Source organism: Zonotrichia albicollis, chromosome 3, assembly GCF_047830755.1.
Source record: "Zonotrichia albicollis isolate bZonAlb1 chromosome 3, bZonAlb1.hap1, whole genome shotgun sequence".
In the NCBI taxonomy this organism is placed as follows: Eukaryota; Metazoa; Chordata; class Aves; order Passeriformes; family Passerellidae; genus Zonotrichia; species Zonotrichia albicollis.
Window position 1 is genome coordinate 87,713,344 of NC_133821.1, and position 25,536 is coordinate 87,738,879.

A 25,536-nucleotide genomic window follows, 5' to 3' on the forward strand; every position below is an offset into this window, starting at 1 on the left:
AAACTCCTAACCAGAGTTTGGGCTGCTGACAGAAAACTACAGATGACTTCAGACTATTTTACAATTTTTAAAATTGTAAATTTTAAAATCCAGATTTTAAATTCTGCTCTCACTTTTTAGACCATTAGAAATACCACAAAAGATCAGTGCTTAGAGGTGAACAGACTATCTTTTTGTAAAACTTACTAATTTTCAACTATTTCAGCCAAACACAGCTTAAATTCTTGTTATAAGGAAGAGCAATGTGAGTTGTTTTTTTTTTTTTAAAAAAAGGTTAAGACTCAATAAATAAAAACCCCTTAAACCTATTACTGCATTTGGTACAGGGCTGGTGAAAGCATAATTGCATGTACTATATACTTACAACTCTCTACTTCCTATTTTAAATCACTTAATTAAAAATACCATTATTGTTCAGTGGAACTGCAATAATAAAACAAAAATTACAAAAGACTTTTAGTAGAATAGAACAGAACACATTGCTTAAAACCTAAACAACAGAGTGGCTACTCATCATACTGATATACACCGAAGAGTCAGAAATGCCACTGAAAGCAATTTGGATGTAATTTCTATTATTATTTTAATATCCTACATTATATTCTTCGTTACTCATACAAGAAGTTGGAGTAATTCTAACACAACTACAGCTCTGGTTAAAAGGATGCTGGTTCCCAACAAGGCATCTGTGGAAGGATGGTTTTAATTGATACCATCCAAATCTTCTATGAGTTCATCTTCTATGAGCAACAATCAATAAACAGAAGGAAGCTACCACTGGACAATACACAACATTGTAGTGCTCTCCAAAGAGAGCAAACAGAAGAGGAAACACAGTTTAGGAAATGTAAGGACTATGATGTTTCCATATGTGTTAGAGTTTTTAAATTCAGCTCTGTATTACACAGAGGATGGTTTAGGTTGTCTAAACACAACACAAGCTCTTCATGCTGTTTAGACAAGGTACCTGAATTTTCTGTCTAGCACTGGCAGGTCCAACATAACACCTACAGAAAGGAGACCTGTAATTTCTGGAGAGGCAAGATTATCCTGTCACCCACAACAGTGTCAGCTCAATGTTAGCTAGAATCTGAATTCCAGCAATCTATTCTCCATGTATTAAGTTAGCTGTTTGTATTTTTAATTTTTCTGCTAAATAATAAATCAAGAAAATTCCTTCAGGACAAGAGAAATTTTCTGCTACACACCCTAGATTCCCCAGTAAGCAGCAGTACTCAGCAGTCATGGGATACACTTCATGAATGTACCTTTATTTTCTCCCATAATAACAACCATTATGAAAAAGACTAATTCATTCACGTGCTGAGTATCTTGAAACAGCATTTAACATACTACTACTGCAAAGATATTATGACAATTCTTGCCAGTCTTGGCTGACACTCAGCAGATTGCTACACCTCTTTACCTCAGTTTTTCCATCTGTGGATCTGGACACATTTTTTAGAAATCAAGAGATATAGACAAAAATCGCTGCAAGAAGCACAGTGAGTTTTAGACAAATTTTAATAAGAAATTATAAGGACCCTGCTCATCATTGACTAAATGCAACAAGTAGCAATTCTGAAAAGTAGCAACTTTTTGCTTTTAAACAATGAGTAGAAAAAGCATTATTAGAGAACTCCTTACACAAGACAGGCTTCAATCCCCCTCACCTCTTGTATAACTTCATTTTGTCAACAGACAAGGGGTGGTGCAATTGCAGAGATAAAGGGTTTATCACAGTCTCCTTAGCTGTTACACTTTTCCCCAGCTACAGAGGTGCAAGGCAGCAGGCTACACAATTCTTGGCAAAGTTCATCCTTCGAATCTTCCACCTATTTGTCCTCTTTCTTACATATACCTAATCTACTTGAGATGCACTATTTTGCTAACTGGCTTAAGCAGGAGCCCAGTTTACTGCATTATTTGGATATTCACATATGGTAGTGACCACAGGCCAATTACCTCTTCAAATAGACCAGGCACGTTTATTTATGTGTGTGATTCCATAAACATGAGAAGACTGAAGCACAAGTCTGTGTTGCCAGCAGCAATTTTGTCTGCTTTCACAGTAGCAAAACAGAACCATACTTAAAGCTAAGAGACCAGCAAACTCCCCCTGCCTTTGGAGCTTGCTAAAAGGGGGCCCCAGCTCAGCAGTTTGGACACTGAGTGGCAAACACCATCTGTATCCTTTTCCCTTCCATAAAAGGAACCTTTATAGGAGTGTAAAGGAAAACAAAGAAAGATTACTACTAGTAGTTATAAATGAATAGTTAATCATCCAATAAGAATGTGAGTTCTCTCAAAGACATTGTGCTAAAGCAAATTAGTCAAAAATACAAAGCTATTATCCAAGGGTGCTCCAGTAAGCAAGTAATAAACTCAAGAAACCAAACAAAAATATCTCCCTAAGTCAACTTTATAGCTGTTATTAAAATATAACTAGTTAAAAAAAAAAAAAAAGGTTAAAACTAGAATTTGTTTTTTTTTTTTTTTTTCATTTTACTCAGGCTAATCTTGAATTTCTCTTTCCTTCCTTTTGGTCAGGAAAGCTGAAGCACAGCAAGAATGTCTACATAGGATTTGCTTACACAATTTTAAAACCAGTAAATGCAACAAATATTGCCAGGGGCACTGATGAAAGCCTATATTTTATTTCTGTTTTCAGTTCGCAAGCCCTAGAAATCAGCACTGAGAAGAAAAATAAACACAGTTTTGACATGTACAGTAGCAAGAATTAGCTTTGTACCCAGACAAGGAACAAGCCCTTTAAAGCAGAAGTTCGTGGATTAGCAATCCGAGCAGCTCATACTGCGTGTTTATTCAAACTGCGACAAGAAGTCAGGCAGTGAAGCAAGGGCCCTTCATTGTGAGCGTGCGTTCCACACAAACAGCTCCAACAGCTTGAAGTTCTTTTTAGTTTAGGAGTTTGTTTGTTTCTAAAGAGAAAAAAAAAAAAAAAAAAAGATAGGGAGAATGTAATTGACCCAGTTGGGAGCAGCAGGCTGGGGTAGGAAAGGGGATATACGCGAGACGCGAGCACCACCACGAGGCGGGCAGGGCTGAGCGCGATGCGAGCGACCCTCGGGACAGACAGACCGGCCGGAGCCCCTTGGGACAGACAGCCAGCCCCGGCCGGAGCCCCTCGGGACAGACAGACAGCCCCGGCCGGGCACGGAGCACACGCGTGCCCAGCAGCACCCCGGGCAGATAACTACAGAGATGCGGACAAAAACCAGCTAACTTGATTTCTACGAGAGAATTTTTTTTTTTTTTTTTCCAATCACTTGGAGCATTCCAATGAGATGTACAGCATCACCTGATTCTGATTTTTTTTTTTCTTGGGTATCTGATGGCTTTTGACATCCAGGACAAAAATATCTTCATAGCTTTGACTGGTGTGAAAGCAAGTCAGTGCTTGGCTCAAGAGAGGCAGTTAAAGCTTTCAACTGGAATCATGCCAGTCTATCTAGATATGCCTTATCACTTCCTGTAACCAGGTATAAAGGCACATTCATTCCCAAATAAAAATAACAAGAGGGAGGAAACATCATATCAGGGAAAATTGTCTGAACTTAATTCAGTGTGATTTCATTCAACTTTTCATTTTATTTTGGTTTTTAAGATTTTTAAGAGCCCTATTTCTTTTCTGGAAAAAATGTCAAATTTTCCAATAAATCCATCTTAGTGGTTTAAGGCAGCAGTAACTGCAAGTAATATAAAAACCCCAGGCCAGATCCCTCCAAACAATTGGTAGCTTATATGCCATCTGATCTAAATACTTTTCCTAGAGATTACTGATTATGGCAGTGGGGATTTTCTGCCATTTAGCACAAGATACATTTAAGTTCTTGACATCTCGCAACCTTTGAAGTCTCTCAACCAGAAACTCCCCTGTACCTCTTTCATGCTACTGCATTTGAAGGCATATCAGCAAAACTCTTCTGAAAGCAAGTATACATCAGGCCAGTGTAGTAATTTCAGCTCCAGCACCAATACAAAATTTAGGTAAGAATTGGCATGCCTAAATTATATGCCTTAAGTCATTTTCTTTTTTAGCATCATTTTTTAGCCCTAATTAATCATGATTTGTAATTTCAATGCCGAACAGCAAATCTTGAAAGATATCAGCACTTGGGTAACATATAGCAAATTAAGAATGTCACATTTCAACAAAAAGATCAATGCTACTAAGACTTTGATTCCATCTACCTATCATTTCCCTGTGATTTAGAAGTATTTCCCAAGATATATGTCTAAACTAGATGAAACTGGTTTTAATCTCAGCTTCAACTGGCAAACATGAATGTCTAATTCCTTCTGCACCTACATGATTTCCAGCATTGCAATAAATTAATTTTGATTGATTTAGGATTGACAGATTTCATTAGTTTTGTCTGAAAGGACCAACACAACACGATAGAACTTTTCTTCCCAAATTCTAATGATATCCCATGTAATCTCCTCTCTCCTTGGGATCAAATAACATCACTAATTTCTGTAAATGCAATACTTTGTTTAAATTACTGAGAAATCTATGGTTTTTATTATAATCCTTGGGTCTCTCAGTCTGCCCCCCTCCAGGTAACACTACAAATCATTATTTGCTCAACCTGAGTTTAAATTGATTGTCACTGCTTTTTCAAGGGGATGGAAAATTCTGTGAAAAGATGACTTCACAAAGAAGGCAAAAGCTAACTTGGATTTGAGGGTGTCTGGCATTCCAATGACCTGAGATATTTGGGTGACAATTTGCAGGCAAAGTCACTGAAATTTCTAATTATCATCAGAAGAGTCACTAGAGAAAAAAAGCTAAAAAGAAATTCCAAGCCAGACTGCAGAAACTTCAACTGAACAAATTCAACATGCCTGAAAGCAGCACAAGAGGCATTAAATATTTCAGCCTATACCGCTGCATGAAAAAGCTTTTCCTGCAGTTTTATGAAATGCTTTGATACTCACACAGTATTCCCCTATGAATTCAAAAGTATTGTAGAAATTTTTGTAACAATATTACTACAATATTGTACAATCCATTTCAGAAATTTAACAACAATTAACTGTGAGAAGTCTAGAACTATAGAATCAAAATGCAGTTATCAGCCTACATGTAGAGAGCTTCATCAAATACTTACTTGAGATCTGGGTTTTTTTCTTATTTAGTATAAAAGTATAAATATAAACAGTTGTCTGAATGAATACGAATCTATCTTTAGTCAGCCCAGCATTAAAAATTTACAGCATGCAAATAATGAAATGATTTTAAATAGAAATATAAAACTCTCCTCCTGTATTTGCCTAACTACCCTTGTACTTTCAATAAATTAACAAAATCATGCAAAGAATGATTCTGCAAATTAATCCTTTAAGGCAAAAAAAAACCAAACAAAACCATTTCATTTTTGACTTGTTTTATTTTATTAGGAGAACAGCTTACTCAAAGTTAACAGTGCTGAACACTCTGTTCCTCATGCAAGAAGTATATTTAGTTTTAATCACTTTCTAACTACCTCTACTCAGAGACAGTGTGGGATTTTTTTATTTGCAGGGCAGAGCATTTATTAACTCAAGCCTTCTCTCCAGTGTGGCACAATCAGAATGTTCTGAACAGCTGGTTAGGAAGATAGCCAAGATGCAAGAAAGATGTCTGAGCCTCCTTTTCAAGGGCAGCCAACTCTTGTACTGTAGGTGCCAGAATATCCACATGGCCTTTATACAGTCCACCTGCCAAAAGAGATACAATCTAAATTACATGTTCAAAGTCATTTCAGCAGAACTAACAATGCCCAACCACAGTCATTCAGAGAGTTAATTATTTAAAAAAAAAAAAAAAATCACAAAAAACCAGAACAGGTATACACATACTCTTGTCACTTGCAACCTATAGGCTGCATGTAACAAATGACAGCAAAGAGCTAGCAGCCTTTCATAATCCATTTATTTATCACCTATTATTTTTTTATTTATAGTCTATTATTCTGTAGTGACATAGGAGACAATCAGGAAACTGAGCACTCCATAGGGAACTTGAGAGTAGCTCATCCTTACCTCCCAGAGCTCTCTTCTGCCCATAAGTAACCTTCCCATCAAAATCATCCACTGGTACTTTTATGTCTGGTTCAACTTGGGCAATAGTGCAGTTTAAGTGTTCTTCAATCTCCCCCAGCAACTAAGAGAAAAAAACCCAAGAAGTCTTTAAGTGCTCTTATGGTCCAAGACTAGTCAAAGTAGTGTTCAAAACAGTCACATTTGAGTAGTTTGAACAGGAATGGTAGAGAAAATAATTTGGTCACAGAAACAGAAGACTAACACATTTTTATTAGCTCAGACTACACAAGTTCATTTCCAATTTCAGTGTGGTTTTACCCTACCTAGAAGTCTTCATTTCATACACTACCCTACTTGTATGAATGAGGCTACTTTATAATACAGCTCATAGTCCAAGCCTATTTTACCACAGATGAGACGTATCTGCCCTTCCTCATTAGAGAAAGAAGGCAAGTATTGCTTTTTAACATGCATCCATGGCTGGTACACAAATCCCAATGAAAAACCTACTTAAGAGATAAACTATTTCCAGGCTAGAGAAACAATAGTTTTAAGTGACAATTTTGCAACAAACCATCTAAACTAACATCCTCTTCAGGATATATATCTTAACAGACTTTGATTAGGAAGACTATAAGGAAACTGCAAGTAAGTCTCCAACAACATTGGCTGGGAATATTAAAGTAAATTTTTATAATTAAACAACTGACGGAACAAATAACTTGAAAAGTCTTCTAATTTCTTCTTTAAATGGAATCAAAGGTTACAAACACCCTAAGACTAGATTTGTACTTCAACTACACAGGTGAAACAGGAACTTTATTCCGGAGTCTTATAGAGGAATTGGGGAATATTTAAGCAAAATGCTTACCTGCATCTCATTGTACCATATGGTACAACCTCCTTCTTCCTTCAGCCTGGTGTTATAACACCCTTTTCCACGACTACTGCATACATGATACCAAACCTAGAAATAATGCAAAACGACCTCTAAACTTTGTGAAATAGTGTAGTACATTCATTTTGACTAGTTATAGCATGAAAAAGAATTCAGAAATCTGTTTATGTTCTCCTTCATTTAAGTAGGGACAAAAAAGCAGTTTTTTAATAAGGATAAGAAGGTCAGATAGCACTGGGGACAGAACCTCAGTAAATAATGTCTGTTCATCTTTGCTTTGGAGTATAATTACCTTTTCTTTTTCTTTTGCCACAAGGGAGATTGCCAAACCCATCCTGAAATATTAGGAGACAAGGGAGGGAGAAATGTATTTCAGTAACTATTGCCAACTTGTGAAACAACAACAACAAATCTCAAGAACACCTGGTGGCTGCTCTGAGCACACACATACCTCTCAGCTCTGCCGACTCTCCCGATTCGATGAACATAGTTCTGTTTTTCATCAGGGAGTGTCACATTGATAACTGTGTAACACAGACAGTTCACAGAGAACACAAGATTTTTTTTTTTTTAATATATGAGCTAAGGTCAGAGATCACACACCTAAAATATTATTTTGATTGCTGCAACTCCTCTCCTTAGTCTATGTACATACTTTATTACAACAGTTACAGGTGTAACCTGCAATAAGGGCTCTCACACTCAAACGGCTTTCTCTCTGATTACTTTTTGGCAAGAATGGAAAACCAAATGAATGATTCCCAAAAATGCCAGACAACATAAAGTATTTGAGAACTTATGGTGAACAATCAAATTAAATATTGCCTAGTTTCAGCCTTTAACATCTACATCTCTTAAAATTATGCTATAAGTCATATATTTATTTTAACTACTGGACAGGCAAATACATTGAAGCTCCAGTGCAATTCAACAGGTTAAGTTTAAAAAACTGTCTTACCATATGGGACACCATGAATATCAATTCCTCTAGCAGCAACATCTGTGCAGATCAGGAAACGGACATCTCCTCTCTGCAAAAACAGAGCTGTAATGAAGTGTGCTAAACACAGCAAGCAAAATCCCAAGCAATGAAATCATAGTCCTATGCACTTCACCTTTAAGAACACTTCAAGTAAAGCATGAATAGTTTGGTGAATTTACATCCTTGTTTCTTTCCCCAGAACCATAAGGCAAACAAAACCAACAAACAGTTTCATCAAAACTAAACTGTAATACTGAAATGTTTTTAAGCGACCAAGTACTAAAGACCTTAAAAACCAGTGTAATTACTATAGAGTTTAAAGTTAGGTTTTTTTTTCAAAGTAAGCCTACTATCTTCTGAATTCAAACTCACAAAGGTCATACTGATTGCCAGTACAGACTTCCACCTACAGAAAATGTGCCTTACAATTTCATGAAGTGGGACATAGAGCATTTGAATGTAATTTAATTTAAATAGAGAACTAGGAACACAAATTAACATAAAAATTCAGATATTGGGAGGTGAGAAAAAAGCCTTCAAGAATCTGCTGCATCACCTTAAATCTTTCCAGGTTTTGCTTTCTTTCTTGAGGTTTTCTATCACCATGCAGACAGACACATGAGAACTGATGTCCCTTCCTATCAGGGCCTGAAAGAATGTATATGCATTAATTACATCACATATAAGCTATGACACAAAACCATATAGAACTGGAAAAAATTTCAGAGGCATTGTGGTTGAAAAAATACACAAGACAAACTACACAATTTCTCCCTCCTCTCATGAGCAGACCTATGCAGGCACTTTTCCTTACTCCTTCCTGTTTTAAGTTTCCTCGTTTCTACAAATGCTCATCTTCACCTTTCTCCTCACACATTGCTTTCACTGTTCCTGCGTTTTCTTTCACATTTCTCCAATGTCTTTTTAGGTGCGAACATCTCTTCCCATGTCTCCTCCTCTTACTGACTATCAATTTTACTAGCATATTTCATCAGAGGCAACATATATCTTCTCACTGGTTCAAATTTTGGTGCATGATGGGTTTCCATTAATTTCAGAACTATGTGGAACAGGTGCAAGACAGTTCATTGCTTTCTTTCACAAAGGCAACCCCTGCAGCTGCCTGCTACAAAACTCTGAATTTTATGCCCAGTCAGTATGCAAAAAAACTGAAGCACAATTTTTTTTGTGCTGTGTCCCAGTACTGGTGACCTCTATCATACAAATTTGGTGTTGAAAAAACACAAAAGTGAGAAAAGTGAGCTGAGTAAGGCTGACATGAAAACATTACCTCCACCCTGCTGGATGAAGTATTGCTCCATATTATCACAGTCTATTTTAGTCCTGCAGAAGATAATGGCTTGATCCATCTTGTGCTCTTTAATTGCTCGAACAGTGTATTCTCCTTTTAGAATTTTAATAGCTTCAGACCACATTTCTAAATAAAAATAAAGAAGTTATTTCACTCAAATTGTTTAAAAACATGAAGAACCTTTGAACTGCCTATCTTTGAAGTTCTCTAGCCTTCAACTAGACAGTTAAACTTTTATCATTAGAGTAAGTAAGCTAAACCTTCAGTTTCTACATCTCCCTTCCACGCTCCTGTACTTCAAGGTGACACAATACAGGAAGAACAAAAGCACTCAAATTTCAGGTTTCTTATACACACCAACAAACCCTTGCCTACAAATCTGCAAAATATATATTCAAGTCTCTTTCCCACTTCCCAGTTACAGAAACACATTTCTCTTCAAGACTATGAGAATGCAGAAATACAATTTTGGAGGAACATGACTCAAGGCCAGCAATTTACCTTTATTTCAAAACATTTACAAGAATGTCATTATTTCTTAGTGTTGCTCATTACCTGGAGTGTTGGCGCCAGGCCGTGTATTGTCTTTTGCATGTACTTCATCAGTCTAGGAAAAACACAAACAAAAAAGCCCCCCAAGTCAGTAGCCCACTCTTCACAGAGAAATACTTAACTCCACTAACTTGTAACTAGGAAGAAACAAAAGTTAGGAGTAATCTTAGCATTCTGCTCTCCTACCAGCCATGTTTATCCACTTTAGCTACAGGAAGGTCTTGTATTTAAGAATACAAAACTTATATTCATAAAAAAGGGGCAACAAAACTATGTAGCCACTGGATAGGAAACACCTTTGAACAAAGCGAAGAATTGAAAACACGCAAACAAACCAGAATAAAAAGATTTTGTAAAATATAGTTAAAACACATAAATAGTAATTCCTTATCTTTCCCCCTATGCTAGCCTGAATCAGATATAAACTTAAAATCCAAAAGAAATAAACTCACACTAAGACTTAATGACAACACACGACAAACAGACGTTCCAAAAACAAAGAGAGATTAAGAAAACCATAGATTTGTAACTGCATCAGAGTTGCCAAGAACAAAATATGGTTCCAGGTTATTCAGAACTTGAATAGTAAAGACCTGAACAACCAACACCTTCTCATATGAATAGGTGTCAGGTGTATGTAGAATCTGGAATCTCAAAAGCAGTCTGATATGACATCCATTCCTGTAAAAACTGCTCATCTCACATGGGTTGGAGACAGAGCTACCTTATAGAATGATCCATCTTGGCAGGTTTATTCCCTCCTGCCAAGTCAGAAAAGAGATACTAAGTACAGTTAGGCCACGGACCATTAGCTGTGAAATGAGTGAAAAAGCACAATGCCATTGTTCTCTAGTGCAAATCAGACTGGTACTCGATCAAGCTCATCCTGAGACATGTTTGTAACACTGAGCTGTTCAGAAACAGAGTTATGACACCACTGATATGATGCTGACTACCATGAAACAAACCATTTCAGATTAAGCTGTTTCAATAGCCAGCAAAGATCCTTCAATATTAGGCCCTGTTCTGAAGGTTAAATAAATGAACATGGACAAATAACCTCAATTTTCACTTACTCTGATGTGATTCTTGCCGAGCCTTTCCCAGAGTTTATCAGTTTTTGGATTTACAGGCACAACTACATGGTGTACAGTTTCAGGGACAGAATCTTCTCCTTTCAGATCTACCCAGGTAGGAAAATGCATGATTTTTTCGGATAGTTTTTTCACATCAAAAGAATGCAGGGTTGCAGAGCACACAATCACCTGAGAAGAAGAGAGTCAAATGGATACCACTGAAGATAAGATTCTCCCAGTCCAAAAAGATGAGAGCAGAACTGTATGAATGCTATATAGTTGAATAGTATAATATAGCAAAACAGAAAATGTTTGGATCTCCTCATCACAGGAACCACTCAGTTGGCAAGAGTCAGGACACAAAATAAGTTGCTTAACTATTCTGTTACAGAGACCCAAAAAATTACTAGGAAGAATGCAAAACTATTGAAAGCTGATGAATCAAGATTATTAATATATTAGACATCATAAAGTATGTATTTAGTCATGTTTGCTAGATTTACATATAAATAATTCAAAATAAATTGAAAACTCCTGAACACTAGGCTTGAACATCTAGGAGGCTAAAAATATTTTCACAGGCAATTACTGAACTCACTGAACATGTGTTAGTTTTGGACAAGAGCTTTTGGGAACTTCAAAGAAGCACACTCTATGCCAAATAATAAGCAGAAAGCACAACACACAACACTCTCTCAAAAATATTTAAGCAAACAAACAAAAAACCCCACAACAAAAAAACAAACAAACAAACAAACCACAAATATTTTATACCTGAAGTCTCTTTCCATCTGAGGTTATCTGAGGAATCTGACTATGGATTCTGTGTATGAAATCTGAATAACCTTGGAGGAGAAGGCCATCCTGTGTGGGGATGAAATAAAAGAGATGAAGCTGCAAATCTTCTCTCATTTCTCAGTCTTTATACTTGAGTTAGATAAGCAACACACTCCTAGTCTCAGAAGTTCCTGCTTTTAATTATCTGGACAGGTAAATGCATAGCAGGGATATTATTACCAAGGAGAAAAACCCAGTAAAAATGTGGAGCACTTACATTATAGCTGCTGAGAAGCTCAGCAGCTGCTCCTAGCTAACACCCCAAGGCATTTGATCTTTGTGAATATTCAGATGTACTACCAGAGATCAGAGAGATGCCCTTATTTCACAGCACATTCAGTACAACACTCACTGGCCTCAAGACCTGCTGGATTAACTAACATTTATATTTTGTCTTTGTCCTTCAAGCTCCCTGCAGTGGCAGGGACAGACTTCAGTACCTTGTAAATATAATTTGAAATACATTTTCCTATCAGAAAAATTCCAAATAGATTTAACAGAAAGGCCAGGAGTGTGGGAGGGGAAACAAAAAAAAAAGTAGGTTACTATGGTTGCAAACAATGAGAAGATTAAGGTGGAACAGTCTATAGGTACCTAACTGTTCCACTAAATTATCAAATACTATAGAATAATCACGTTTCACTTTTTTGCAAATATCATACTGCATTTAAGAAGAGAATTTAAGTAGCACTTAGTTCTCTACATACAGCTTCATCCAGAACCAGGAATCTAACTTGAGATAAATTAATCTTCCCTGTTGAGACCAGGTCATCCAGCCTTCCAGGAGTTCCAACAACAATATCCACCTATGAAGTACATAAAGAGAATGAGTTCGTCCTGTAACTAACTAGAGACATGAAAAGTTTTAGCTAAGCTTAACATTATGAAACAATTATCAGTACAATGCTTTATTTTCTATTAATTATAATTTCATAAAATCCTAGAGTAATTTGTGTCAGAGGGATCTCTTGAGATTATCATTTGGTCTCCACTCCCCACCTTCACATGGAAATCAAGGACAATTTCTAAGTTACTTTAGGCAGCTGCCTAATACAATTTTCAGTACCCTTCTCGAAAGGGATCCTACATCCTCCTCTCTGGGCAACCTGCATTTTGGTTCTACAGTCATTTCATTAGCAGCACCTACCTTAGGGAGGAAGCCTTCCCTTATTTGGGAAGTGATGTGCCCAGTTTTTCCTTCCCTGAACCCCAAGCTGTGTAATCTTGTTATCAAAAGCCAACAAACAGATTTGTTTTTAAACGGGGATAAATTTTTTTCATGGTGGAAGGATACAAAATCTATCAACTACAGAAATAACTGCAAATTTTGCCAGACAGAAAGGTTCACATCAAGAACTTAGCATTCACATGGAAGTCGAATAATCTTCCAGGTCAAGTAGGCTTAATAGAAAATTTTTATTTTGGCAGCTAGGACCACTAGAAAATTTATCAATAGTGATGTGCTTTCACTTCCAAAAGTGAGTGTTAAAAAAAAAACATGGCCCTGTGACTCTGTTCTCCCTACAGAGAGATTGAATCAATTGTACATTCCATGCTGCTGAAACCAGACCACTTCCTTCTATGTAGGACTGGTTTGTAGTGTAGGTTCATCTTGATAACTGCAGACTACTTTTATTCACAAAAACAGGACAGAAGTTAATAGGAAAACTGTCTTGTTGGTTAAGAACAAATGGCAAACAATTGAACTTTCACTTTAAGATTTTCAGGAGTAGTCAGGCTTCAAGAGAACTTGAGTAAGTAGTATAGGTACTTGTATTGACATGGAAGTAAAGGAACAGCTGCTAGACTGCTGCAACATGAGCTTCCTATCGACTGTACATTTTCTTTTTAACTTTTTATTATTCTTATTACATGAGTTACTGCCATTAATATCCTCTAGCAACATCATCAATTGCTTGGAACCCAAACTAACAAATCATATGAAAAAAACCACCACTTACACCTTGTTCCAGGACAGAGAGTTGATCTCTTGCAGCCACTCCACCAATAATAAGCAGTTCCCTAAAATTACATCAATATATCTGACATTTACCTATTTATTATATTCAGAAGGTATAATTAAAATCAGTCTTCAGACAGATGTTTTTATTGATAGCTGACAATTAACAGCCCTGAACAGTAATTTCAAGAACAAAATAATAGAAAAAATTAATTTTGAAATTCATCCTTTCACATGTAGCGTACTTCACTTCAAGTGAAAACTTTGTTACCAAACTGTATTTGGATGTGATTATCGCTGTTGTTTTAAGCAAATCAGCACCTTAACAAATTTAATCTTACAAAAAATGTTTCTTAAAAATCTCGAGGATAATGTAACTTAGTTCACTAAAGTTTCCTGTGTCTTGAAAGTTAGAAATGCAAATAACAGTAAACTAAATTAATCTTTCATTGTAGCTTGCCCATTCCTACTGCTTAGTCCCAGCAATTCTAGTAAATGAACTCTTATAAACAGATCGCAGTTTAGTATTGGGAAATGTTTAAGTTTTAGAAGCACAGTTGTCTCTCAAAGCAGAGACAACTTAAACCCAAAGTAACTTATAGATGATTCATTTTTCAGAATTGCACCTCCATGATAATTTGCCCTGTAAGCATATTAATTAAAGAGAGCAGACCCTGTATGCAACTATTTGAGGAAGATGAAAAACAAACAAAATGAGGGGGTAGAGGGAAATAGGGACATAGGAAAATGTTTAGAAGAAGGGCAGTAAGCAGATAATGTTTTTAACCAAGAAAAGCATGTGAAGTATCATACTATTTATATCACTGATAATTAAAAAAAAACCACCTACCCACCAAATTTCTTGCAAGAGAAAAAGGCAGTCCACTGATGAAACATACCAAAACCCCCTAAGTGGTCTAACTGCAGTTGCATAGTCACAAGTTTGGTTGGTAGCAGGTTTTACTGATATTATTATTATGGTTGCAGATTATGGTTCACTTAGCTACAAAGCGGAACCTACTCCCCATATCCCCATGAAGTTACAACCATGGAAAATACCATAAATGCAACTAACAAATTCACTTTTACCTTAATTTGGGATTATCAACATATTTTTTGAACTGCTTCACATTGTTCAAAGTTTGTTCTGCCAGCTCTCTTGATGGTTCTACAATCAATGCTTTTGGAGCATTTGGAAGGTTCTGTGCTTGAACCACTTGGGCATTTCCTGGGTGGAAAAAAAAAAAAATCACCATTAAGACAAACTACATTCCTATTCTGGAATTTTTTACTGGAAACAGATCTGGATTTTCTATTAGTAATTAAAATCTAATAATTTTAAATGCTACATTGAAAGGTGATGTGATTGCTTTCTCAATTACGAGTAACTTCAGAATAATGACCAGAACTTCGAAGTGGGTGTACTGGCCATGCAGGATAACCCATTCCATTGTGGAGCATAAAGACAAAGACATTTTTACAATAACACTGTTGAAAAACTTAGCTGGGCTTATTTTATGTGATATACTTCTAAATTCAAAATATTAAAGACTATTGGTGGTTTAACAGTAAGAAAATCTGGTATACTTTCAAAAAAGCATCAATATTTCTTCATTACTGCTGTATTTAAGATCTTTCTGATTGCAATTAAAGAGATTCAAAGATGCTCTGCAACATAATATGAATATAGAGATAAGAGAAGCTTGTAAAAACCCAACCTACCTGAGTGTTGTGATTTTACAACACTACCCTCAGGAGCCTTGCAAAGGCCAACATAGCCATCTTTTGGTGGAAACTTGAAATCTTCTTCACCAAAATTGAATTTCAGTTCGGCATTCTAGGTTTCAAAGAAGTTGCGTCATACACACAGATTTAAGAGACCACATAAAATGAGAAACAACTCAGTAATGAAAAAATCAGATTGACAAGGAGATAAGCAAGGTCTTTTTTTCTCCCATCTTACACATTCCTCTTCCCCAAGTTGCTGGAACTTAAACTCCCAACCAAACACACAGAAAAAAGCCAACAAAAAACCCATAGAATTTTTTCTGAACTTGTACATCTTTCTAACCACTGAAAAGATTTTTTTGCTAAAATCTCTACTGCTTGAGAGACAGACTCAAGAAGACTAACTCAGAAAGATATAGTACTACCTTACAGTAATGTTAGAGTTCAGAACAAATGAAACAGGCTATCTGACTTTCAAGCTATTTGCTTGTATCAGTTGAATGGCAGTATACAATAGTTTATAACACACAACATAGCAGTGTTATTAGGAATTAGTTGTCCATTCTACCCATAAATTCAAGATTAAAATATGAATTTAAACATTTAGCTTAAATGCAAATAACTCAAAGCTATTTTATTACTTAAATGGTACTCAAAGCTACTTTATTACTTCAGCAGTGAATACTGGTAAACCAAAGAAAACTGACTTTACATGCACAACTGCAGTAACTGTAAGTGGCTAAGCAAATTTTATACTTAAGTATAAAGAAACACAGAAAAATAAAAATCTTGGACATCTGCAATATTCCTGTTACCTTCAGTACACAAGCTGCAAAAAGTGCTTGGTTCCTTATATGTGGAGGGATTTCAAATGCAAGGCCAAGATCCTTCCCTGAAAGTAAGGGTGGTTCAGTCAGACTCTGCAAGCGTGTGCATTCCTCTCTTTCCCTCCCCCCAGTGAAAGCATCCAAATAAAATTCCAAACAAAGAGAATAAAACTTACCATTTTTGGAAAATTTTATTTGTCCTTTTTCTGTATCTAGATAACAGCCAATTGTATCATGCATAGTGAACTCCTGCAAAAAAAAAAACCCAACAAAAAAAAGGTTTGTGAAGCTAAGACATTTTCAGTGCATTAAGACAACTTAGTGCTTATATTGTCAGCTTTTAGTTTTCTCACCTTTCCCTAACAAATTCTGATTCTTGAGAGAAGTCAAGCAAGTTCAATTTATTTCAGTCAGACCATTGTAAATAGAACACACATTTTTATTTCATTTCAAGTCTTCAGTAAACTGCCCAATTGATCTTAGATATTTAAACACTTATTACTGCTATAAATTTACTTCAAGAACCAACACAATGACAATGATATGTTTAAGTCATTTACCTGGAAGTATTCTGCATTATGGAAAAGCACATTAGTCATGTATTTATAAGCCAATGTAAATCTAAACTTAGAACACCAAACATGACATCAGAAAACTGTATTTTGACTATAATAAAAGACTAACTATTGAAGATGATACTCTATGCTTGTTATGTATACTTAAGAGCTTTATCTTAGTATATTGAGATCTGCTAGTTTTAAAGGTATTCAATAACATATATTTAAAGGCATTCAATAACATATATTATTAAGTGCTTCTAATCAAAAGCTCAAGAGTCACTATTAAACAAGTTACAGTAGTCATAAAAGTTGCAGGTTTTATGATATTGAGTTATTATTAGCACAAAAAGACTTGAGTTTCTGCTTTAGTTATGTTTAAACATAAACACTCATTTATGTTTAAACATCTCAATTCCAGTGCTACACTACACAAAATCCATTACAGATATTCCCAGCAGACACTTGAGAAGTGTACATTGAGGTAATGGCAAACCCAACTCAATGGCCAGAAGTAGTGCACTCTATGTTTTAGTAGAAATTAATAATGCATTTTGACAGATTACAGAGTTGTGAAATTACTTCTATTTTAACTTCTAGTAAACAGAATACGATGCCCTCACTTGCATGTTCCCAGTGTATACATATGGGTTGATTTATTCAAGTTAAACATGAAGTCAGTGAAGACAAATCTCAGGAGGTCAATTAACTTTTAACCTGTAACACACAGCAAAATTTTAACTTCTAAATAAGACTAAATATAATTGCAGTATAACCACTATTATGTCTCAGCCTATAACTGCTTTTGTTGAATCTTTTAATGAGCTTTTACGCAAAAATGCTTCAATGTTCCATTGCCCTTTTGCCCAGTGAGCCTCCCTTAGCAGTGAGCCCTATTTCAAAAGACAGTTGATTGTAACAGCACAAAGCTAACCTGCAAAACTTTAAAAAATATTTCTGCCAAATGCAATTCAAGCTTACCTCACCATAGCTGTCAAATTGCTTGTTGTGAGATTTCTTACCAGTGCCACCAAATCCAAAGCCAAATTTATCAGTGCCTGAAGACAAGACAATAGGTTTTTATCTTTTGGTTGACACATTATGCTTTTTCCTTTTGGTATTAGCAACTGAAATTTCCAACACTATCACATAAACAAATAACACACAGTGCTAACCACTAACTTCTGAATGTACACCAAACTAGTACTTTTGCAGCAGTACATTTATCAATTTTACCAGACTCCAGTCATCTTCATTAAAAATAAAAAAAAAAAAGCTTAAAAGGCAGAAAGTCACAGAAGACAAGAAAACACTGCCACAACCAAAGACTTCCCATTACAGGAATTAAAATACTTATACAAAACATTTTCAACTCCCCAATACTGGGATCCTTCCCAAGGAGTTCATTCTCTGCAACACTGGAACAGCACTCCACCCATTCCATGTCAATATAAAAACTACCTACAGGTTCTTCAGAAGGAAACTTACCCAGATCTAGTGACGCCTGCATAGTTGACCAACCAACTCTGCACAAGCCTTGGTCATGACAAGATACTTCATAGTAGTATTTCCCTTTAAAAGAAAAAGAAAGGATCTAATACAATATCTAAAATCATTAAGGTGGTTCAGTCTTGCTACTTCCAAGATCACACAAATCTAACATCCCAGTCCTGCTGAAAGTGTCATGGAATCCCCTACACTGTTTGTGCGAAAAGGTCGATTGTATACCTATGTAGAAAACAAAGAGCAGGCAAAAGAGACAAAGCACTCACTGAGAAGTAGAGTGTGAAAGGCTCCAAAGGAATGACAAGCAAGAGAGAAGTGGTCCTACTCAATGCACAGGACCTGATAAAACTCAGGACACAAGGTTCTGCAGAATCAGAACCAAACCAGCAGCATGCCCCAGTATCAACAACTCCTTGTGCCATTTGAAAAAATATCTGCACACCCCATTAAAGGAGACTGTTTAGGGTCTTTCTGAACACGCTCCCAGAACCAGGAGTATCAGCATGACTCTACTTCTGAGTCAAGTGTTAGGGTTGGCCTCTCAACTACTGTTACAACCACAGTACCATGAAATTTTTGCAAATCTGCATGAAGTCTGTGAGGAAACAACTCAAAGTACTGTGTGTATAGCCACTTCCTAAAAAAAGGCATTCTGATGATTATTATTTACAATTCTGCCTCCTGCAACTCAGTCTCCTATTGATGCCTGAAGATTTTTAGCTTTCTCTGCATACTTCATGTATTTGTAGCTTAGTAGAGTGTTAAATGCCTAGGTATAACTTCTAGTACTTTTCCAGCTCTCTTTGCAATAAGGAACAAACTCTTTGATACATTCTTAGAAGTTTTGTTTAGTCTTGCTTTTTAGTTTACCAAGGACATTTTATTTTGTACCACGTATTGTAGACACAATAAAGGTAGAGTCTGAGGACCAGGGGGAGGACTCCAATGGGGCAGAATCCAGGGGGGAGGATTATCTAACCAACTGCTCCTCTATCTGGACAATACTGGCTGGATATTCTAACTGCCCTATCTTATAAAATTGTAGGAATCTAATTCGGGGTGTGGTTTTCACCACACTGTGCGCCTGAAGGCTTTAAGTAAATGTTTGCTTTTCTATTATAAGTTTAAGGTTGTTTGGGAAGATTTTGTTCTACTTTCAGGCATCACTATCACGGAAAAGGTAATTTACAACACAAGGAGAACAAAACAGTGGTATTTGTCATTTCCAAGTCTTACGCTACTAAATTTGGTCAGATGGATAGAAAGTTTTTAATGCAACCATCTACATTAACAATGGCTGACAAGCAGGCATTTCAGGTGAAACTTTTCTGGAAGAGTATTCAAAACACATCACTTCATATGTACCTTTAGTCACTCCTCTAGTTGCTCTGCATCCATGCCATTCTTTTATTTCTCTGCTTTGGCAACACAAACCATCCGATCCAATTGCTGAAAATTACAAGACAGTTTTAGTCAAAGAAATTGCCTAACTGCTTTTAAAAGAAAACTTCATGCATTCTTTCCTCTAGTTTATTCTTTTTTACCAAGCAAAAGTTCTCAAGTGAACAGCAGGACAACTCACCAAAAGCTGATCCTCTGTCATAGGGGTTCATTTGCCATTTATTGAGCACTAAGTTTGAAAGACAATAACAGAAAAAGCATTTAATCCACAAAGCAAGCCTGAGAAACTCAAATTAGAAGTTCAAATTGTTTCTAGAGAGTTTGGCTCAATTTTCTGGGGAAATAGTTTTATTTCAATAAAATTCATATAAGCTCAAATGAAGGCCTACAATCCGAAGGAGGGGCACAAATGCTTAATGCAAAGGATTCTATGGAAGTTTACATTATTCCATTGAGAACACAGATTAGGTTACTTAAAAATGCAACTGCAAACAAGGAAGACTTTTTATAAAATAAGGCACTTCACACAATCACCATCAAATTCAGAGAGAAAATATCCAAAACTGTATTAAGAAGAACAAATCTGAAATGCATTATTTGCCATTTCTGTTCCAAGCTTACATTAAGGTATCCTTCAGGCTGTAAGTTAAAATGTCATTGCTAAGGAGCTAAGATACATGCACATAGAATTTTTGACTGCATTTTTCATATGCCCAACGACATGCTATAATAAAATACATACATGACTTAAAAAAAAAAAAACAGGTGCCATTTCAATTAGGTTTACTGAGTGTATTTTTATTACGTATTTTTATTTCGTATTAAATTCATATTACATTCTCTCAAAGAGGATTTGATTTTAACTTTTTTAAAGTTGACTTTACTGTCACCAATGTAGCAGCAGTTATAATGATGACAACTTCTTTAACATCTTCAGAGTGTTGTTTGTGCAAATACTGTTCACTTACATAAAACCCAATCTGATCAGTACCAAAGACTGGACATGGTTATTGGCTTTACAGTTTCAAGTCTAATTAAATGGATGCATAATAGACTCTCGAATACTGTGAGGATATTATGATAGTTACAATAAATTTTATATAGCTGAGTTCCAGACCGATGCATTTCCTGCTCAATTCAATGTTTACTAGAAGAAACAAGAGATCAATTATTCAATTCCAAACCTAGGCAGGTGCCAAAAGGAACACAGCAGATCTACTCAGCACAGCAGAATTGAAAGATCCTACACTGTTATCCCAGCCACACAAAAATACGTTTGTGCCCAGAAGAGCTTTCTGCTCAAGCTCACTTAAGAGGCCCAAACCAATTCCATGGTGTCACAGCTGGCCTCACCTAATCCTGCAATAGAAAAATTTTTTTAACTCCTTTTAAGGTGGATGCCACCATCACCTCACATCTTGCAAGGCATTAACCTAGTTTGGGGCTTTCAGAAGAACCCTGGAAAGCCAGGTGTGGATCAGCCAGCCTCACGCTGAAAACAAGAGCATTACTAAGAGTCTGCAGTCAAATGCACACCAGTTCTTCCCATGATTCCATCAGTAAATTTATATTCTCTCTTTAATAAAACACTGAATGATGATATTTACACTATTCCAAATTATGGAAAAAAATACTTATCTAATGGCAGGCTAACTTCACTTCTAAAAGTGACAAAATCAACACAAATGAGCAGAGTTTTGAATTTAAGGAGTGTGACACAAAAACTTACCTGCCCCTCCAGTTTTAATAGTGGCTTTTCCTTTCTTGCCTTCCATTTGGTCCTTCAGTGTTTCATAAACAATCTGGATAACTGGAATGCTGAAAGCCTAAAATGAAAAGTCACTTTCATTCCACAAGTTATACACTTATTTCCAGCCTCATTTTTGGGTGCAATAACCACAGCCAGAAATACTGAAATACATTCCTACATATATGTTGGTAAAGACTATAACCTAAAATGCTTAAACATATATAAACACTCTCTGCATATATGAGACCACTTAAAGACTTTTACTTTCTGCTAATATAAATTTGATTACTTACACCAGTTTTTCCACTCCCAGTTTCAGCAGCCTATAGGAAAAAAAATACAAGAGTTTTACCAGGACTGTAAGGACTGCTCTAGAATTCTGTTTTGATAAACTAAGTTTATTTTTTAGGAAGTATTATTTTGGCTTATGGAATGAAGAACACAGAGATCCATAAAAGACATGATGAACAAGGCATACTAATCTGATACTTTCAAGGTTATTGATACTGCAGCATTGGCTTGGGCAGTATCAGCCATGTTCCATACAGAGCTGTGTCAAGTATTTATAGCCAAAAGGAGCAGATGAGATCAGACAGCCCTCATTTATGTGACAGTGCCTGTCAAGAAGTCAAAAAATAAAGCCTAATACTCCCAGACTTCATCTGCAAGAACAACTGGAAACACACTAGTAACTCAAAGAGAATATACTTTCTATTGAAGCAGGACAGGAGAGCTAGTGTAACTATGGACCCATCCAGAAAGAACAAAATTCACCACACAAACAACTGAAAGACACAGGATTTCTAAGAATAGGCTACTCTGCCTACATACCATAAGCACATCACCACCTCCTAAGATCAACGGGATGGATTCTGCTTGGATATCTGTAGGGAGACTACAGGAAAGAACACATTAACACAAAAAAATGTTCTACATCAACAGAAAAAGAAATTTTTACTTATCTAGAAATTCACAGAAATCAAATCATCTGCAAGATAAAGCAGGTAACTCCTATTTCTCCTGGCTTGCAGTGGATTCAGCTGCATCTTGGTAAGAGCACTACATTTCACATCATTATGCTGAACCATAAAAAAACCCCTTATTAACTATATATTCCTTGTCTTCTTTTCTTCAAATGAGTTTTTCTTTAAAGCCACTTATGCTGACCTCACTTACATGATTCCTGCTCAAAACTGGGAAAAAAAAGCAAAGACAACTAAACTCAAACAGCATTTCCAGATAATCACAGTTAATTAATATTCATATGAGAAGAACTACATACATTAAGTTTGTCCATAGTGACAACTTTCTGAATGACAACTGAAATCAAACTTTGAAGTAAAAACACGTTGGCCAAACAAGTAACCAAACACAAGAATAACAACTTTTTTACAAGACTGACACACATGCACTAAGTTTGAAAAACACAATCATAGATCAGTCTGCAAAACATGCACTAAACTAGCATTAATTATGTGACAGTATTTCATCCAATAACCCCATGATACATATAAATAAAGCACAGAGCCTTCTATGAAACACAAGAAGTCAAGCAAAAGCGGTCATGCTCTGCCTGCCCAAGGTTAAATGTCAGAGCTGCAGTCACAGTTTGTATTCTTCAGTCTCTCACACTGCAGAGAAGCACATGAGATGCAATGACACTTAAGGAAAACACACATCCACTTTGCTTTAATGTGACAGCAGAGTGTTTTAAGAACCATGCCATACATTGCTGAAAGGCAAATTAGAGTTTGCCACACTCCTACTTACAGCCAGTCCATCTCCTCCACTGCTTGAGCTATCTCAGGCATAACACCCATTTCTGTAAGACAAGCAAAGAAGGATCAAGCAGTGTTATTGACCTCACACTGCCCAAAGATTGCCAAGCATCAACACTTCCAGCTACAGACAGAACCATGGAAAACCACTCTCTTGGGCAACAGCATGGGCAGCCTTCACTCCAGCACCCACTGATGGAGACATTTTCCCTTCCTCACAGGCAGCTTTGAGAGCTGTGCCCACTCAGAGCAGAGTAAGTCAGGCACACACAGGGCACAGGGGCAGGTACACACACAGCAGCAAAGTGAACACACTGGGAACAGAGCACCATTCCAAGGGCAAGGTATTTATCTTTGCACCTCTAAGGAAACTGCCTATGCAGACAACAGGTCAGACTTTGTTAATCACAAATATCCAACTTTCTCTACAGTTGAGGTGGAAACAGTAGAAAAAACCTGATCCTCTAAGGACTCCAGTTCACCAAATGTCACCTGACAATAAGAACACAAGGCTTTGATTTTGACAAAATTATTAGTTACAGCCATCTTTTAAATTTTTTTTCTTGGAAACCCTTTTGGTAAGCTCATCTCAAGGTCTGATGGTTGTACCTCAGACACAAGTTAAATATGGAGCAACATGCTTGTACCTTGATAAACAAATCCTCTGTACTTAAAAAGACAAACAAAACAAACCTGCAGCTATTCAATATGGGCACGAGGAAAGCAGATCCTAAGCAACACAAATGCTGGTACCATCAAAATTACAGTTTATCTGTTAGCCATCTCCTTGGGTACATAAGGTTACTCTAAATCAATTCCTTCAGCTACAAACATGCATCTTTCAGAGCAGAGGTTTCACACACTGGCCTCTGCACTGCCGCACGCTGGGTTTCAGCACAGCAAGCACACACACACACACACTGAGCTGGGCTGCTGCAGGTGGGTGTGCACAGCCAAAGATTATTCTTCCACTTGTTATAATACAAATTCTGTAAGAAATGTGTTTTATTTGCAATGTGATTGCAGGAAGCTTTAATATTTTCAAGTGCTGGACTCTAATCCTACAAAAGTAGACAATCCACACAAGCAACAAAATCAATAGCAATCAAAACCAATTCCTACTAATTCCAAGTTGGAAACAAATCCGTACTTTTTTTTCCCCATATACTTCCAACTCACACAGTTTCATTCAATGGAAAGTAGAAAAATTTAATCAAACAATGACACCATGACATTTTCCTCAACTACATCCAAATTAATCCAAACTGACCTCTAGCTCTCAGGAAGAAGCTTCAGCATTTTCCCCCCATGATAAGATGCAGAAAGTTCAGTTAAAAGGAACAAACTAAAAACCCCATATACATTAAAACTTTACAGAACTCTGATCTTGGCTGGCTGCCTAGTTCTACAAATATCTACAAGGGGAAGGGGACACAAAGAGTGATGCTTTCTCCTTTAATAGTAAGCTTTTGGATTACAGTTTACTATTATATACACCTATATAGTTTATATAATATATATAGTTTGCTAAATCGTATCGCCAAGCAGAGCTTCTCTTCGAAAAGTCAGTTACTATTCACAGCTATACAGAGAGCACTTATGCTAAACCTCCTGTTACTGAAACCAGCCAGCATGAGGAACGAGCCTAACTTTTAAGCAGCCCCTTTGCTACATGCACATATGCAATAAAATCTTCAAAACCATTCTGACAACCACTTCTCACAGCCTACAGAAGCCCGAGGACACGGGGAGAGGCACCCACATCCCCCACAGGCCTCGCAACCTCCAGCCTGATCTATGGTCAGCCACACACCACCGCGGGCCAGGCTGGCAAGGCGGCCGAGGAGCTTCCCCGGCGCCGCAGGGAGCCCGGGAGCCGGCGGGCAGAGGCGAGAGGCTCCCCCAGGCCCGAGAGGCCGCGGGCCCCGCGCCACGTACCCGAGAACGCCGCCATCTTCGCCCCGGGAGCGCCGCGAACAACGCAGCGCGCAGGCGCGCGGCCCGGCCGCCGCTTTATGGGGCCGGGTGGGCGCAAGAGCCGCCGCGCCGCGCGTTCCGCCCCAGCCCGTGAGCGCCCCCGGGTACTGACGGCTCAAGGCGCCTCAGACTCAGACACACCGCGGTGTGTGTCATTTATACAAGAACAAGGATGCTTTATTCGCCAGGTTTTACAGAAGCTTCCCCAAATTCTGCACCACCTTGTTCTAGGGTAATTTCTACTGACATTAAACGCAAGAACCTTCGGGGTTTTGTAAAAAACAAAATGAGATTGCAAGTGCAAAGTGCAGCTTCTACAGTTACATCAGGAGCCAATGGTGCAT

The 25,536-nt window shown here is 37.1% G+C and overlaps 1 protein-coding gene across 1 annotated transcript; it reads right to left on the bottom strand.

The window, feature by feature from the left end:
* Positions 1 to 5,388: 5,388 nt before the first annotated feature.
* DDX1 (DEAD-box helicase 1) lies at positions 5,389 to 25,279 on the bottom strand. Its single transcript, XM_005489749.4, has 26 exons — positions 25,154 to 25,279; positions 23,208 to 23,259; positions 22,269 to 22,332; positions 21,731 to 21,760; positions 21,417 to 21,513; positions 19,869 to 19,916; positions 19,652 to 19,735; positions 18,269 to 18,352; positions 17,762 to 17,838; positions 16,400 to 16,472; positions 16,212 to 16,288; positions 15,391 to 15,505; positions 14,758 to 14,896; positions 13,670 to 13,730; positions 12,416 to 12,514; positions 11,646 to 11,735; positions 10,872 to 11,060; positions 9,799 to 9,850; positions 9,223 to 9,369; positions 8,488 to 8,579; positions 7,908 to 7,980; positions 7,401 to 7,473; positions 7,242 to 7,284; positions 6,923 to 7,018; positions 6,052 to 6,172; positions 5,389 to 5,727 (listed from the first exon to the last, which is right to left on the bottom strand). The coding sequence occupies exons 1-26, from the start codon at positions 25,167 to 25,169 to the stop codon at positions 5,597 to 5,599; spliced, it is 2,223 nt and encodes a 740-aa protein (XP_005489806.1). The 5' UTR covers positions 25,170 to 25,279; the 3' UTR covers positions 5,389 to 5,596.
* Positions 25,280 to 25,536: the final 257 nt, after the last annotated feature.

Excerpts from the sequence above, each read along its gene's own strand:
- DDX1 (XM_005489749.4), bottom strand. Across the intron at positions 19,736-19,868 it reads TGACAGAGGATCAGCTTTTG|CAATTGGATCGGATGGTTTG; the intron begins GTGAGTTGTCCT and ends TGTAATTTTCAG. Across the intron at positions 7,981-8,487 it reads AAAACCTGGAAAGATTTAAG|AGAGGAGATGTCCGTTTCCT; the intron begins GTGATGCAGCAG and ends CTGTTTTTGCAG.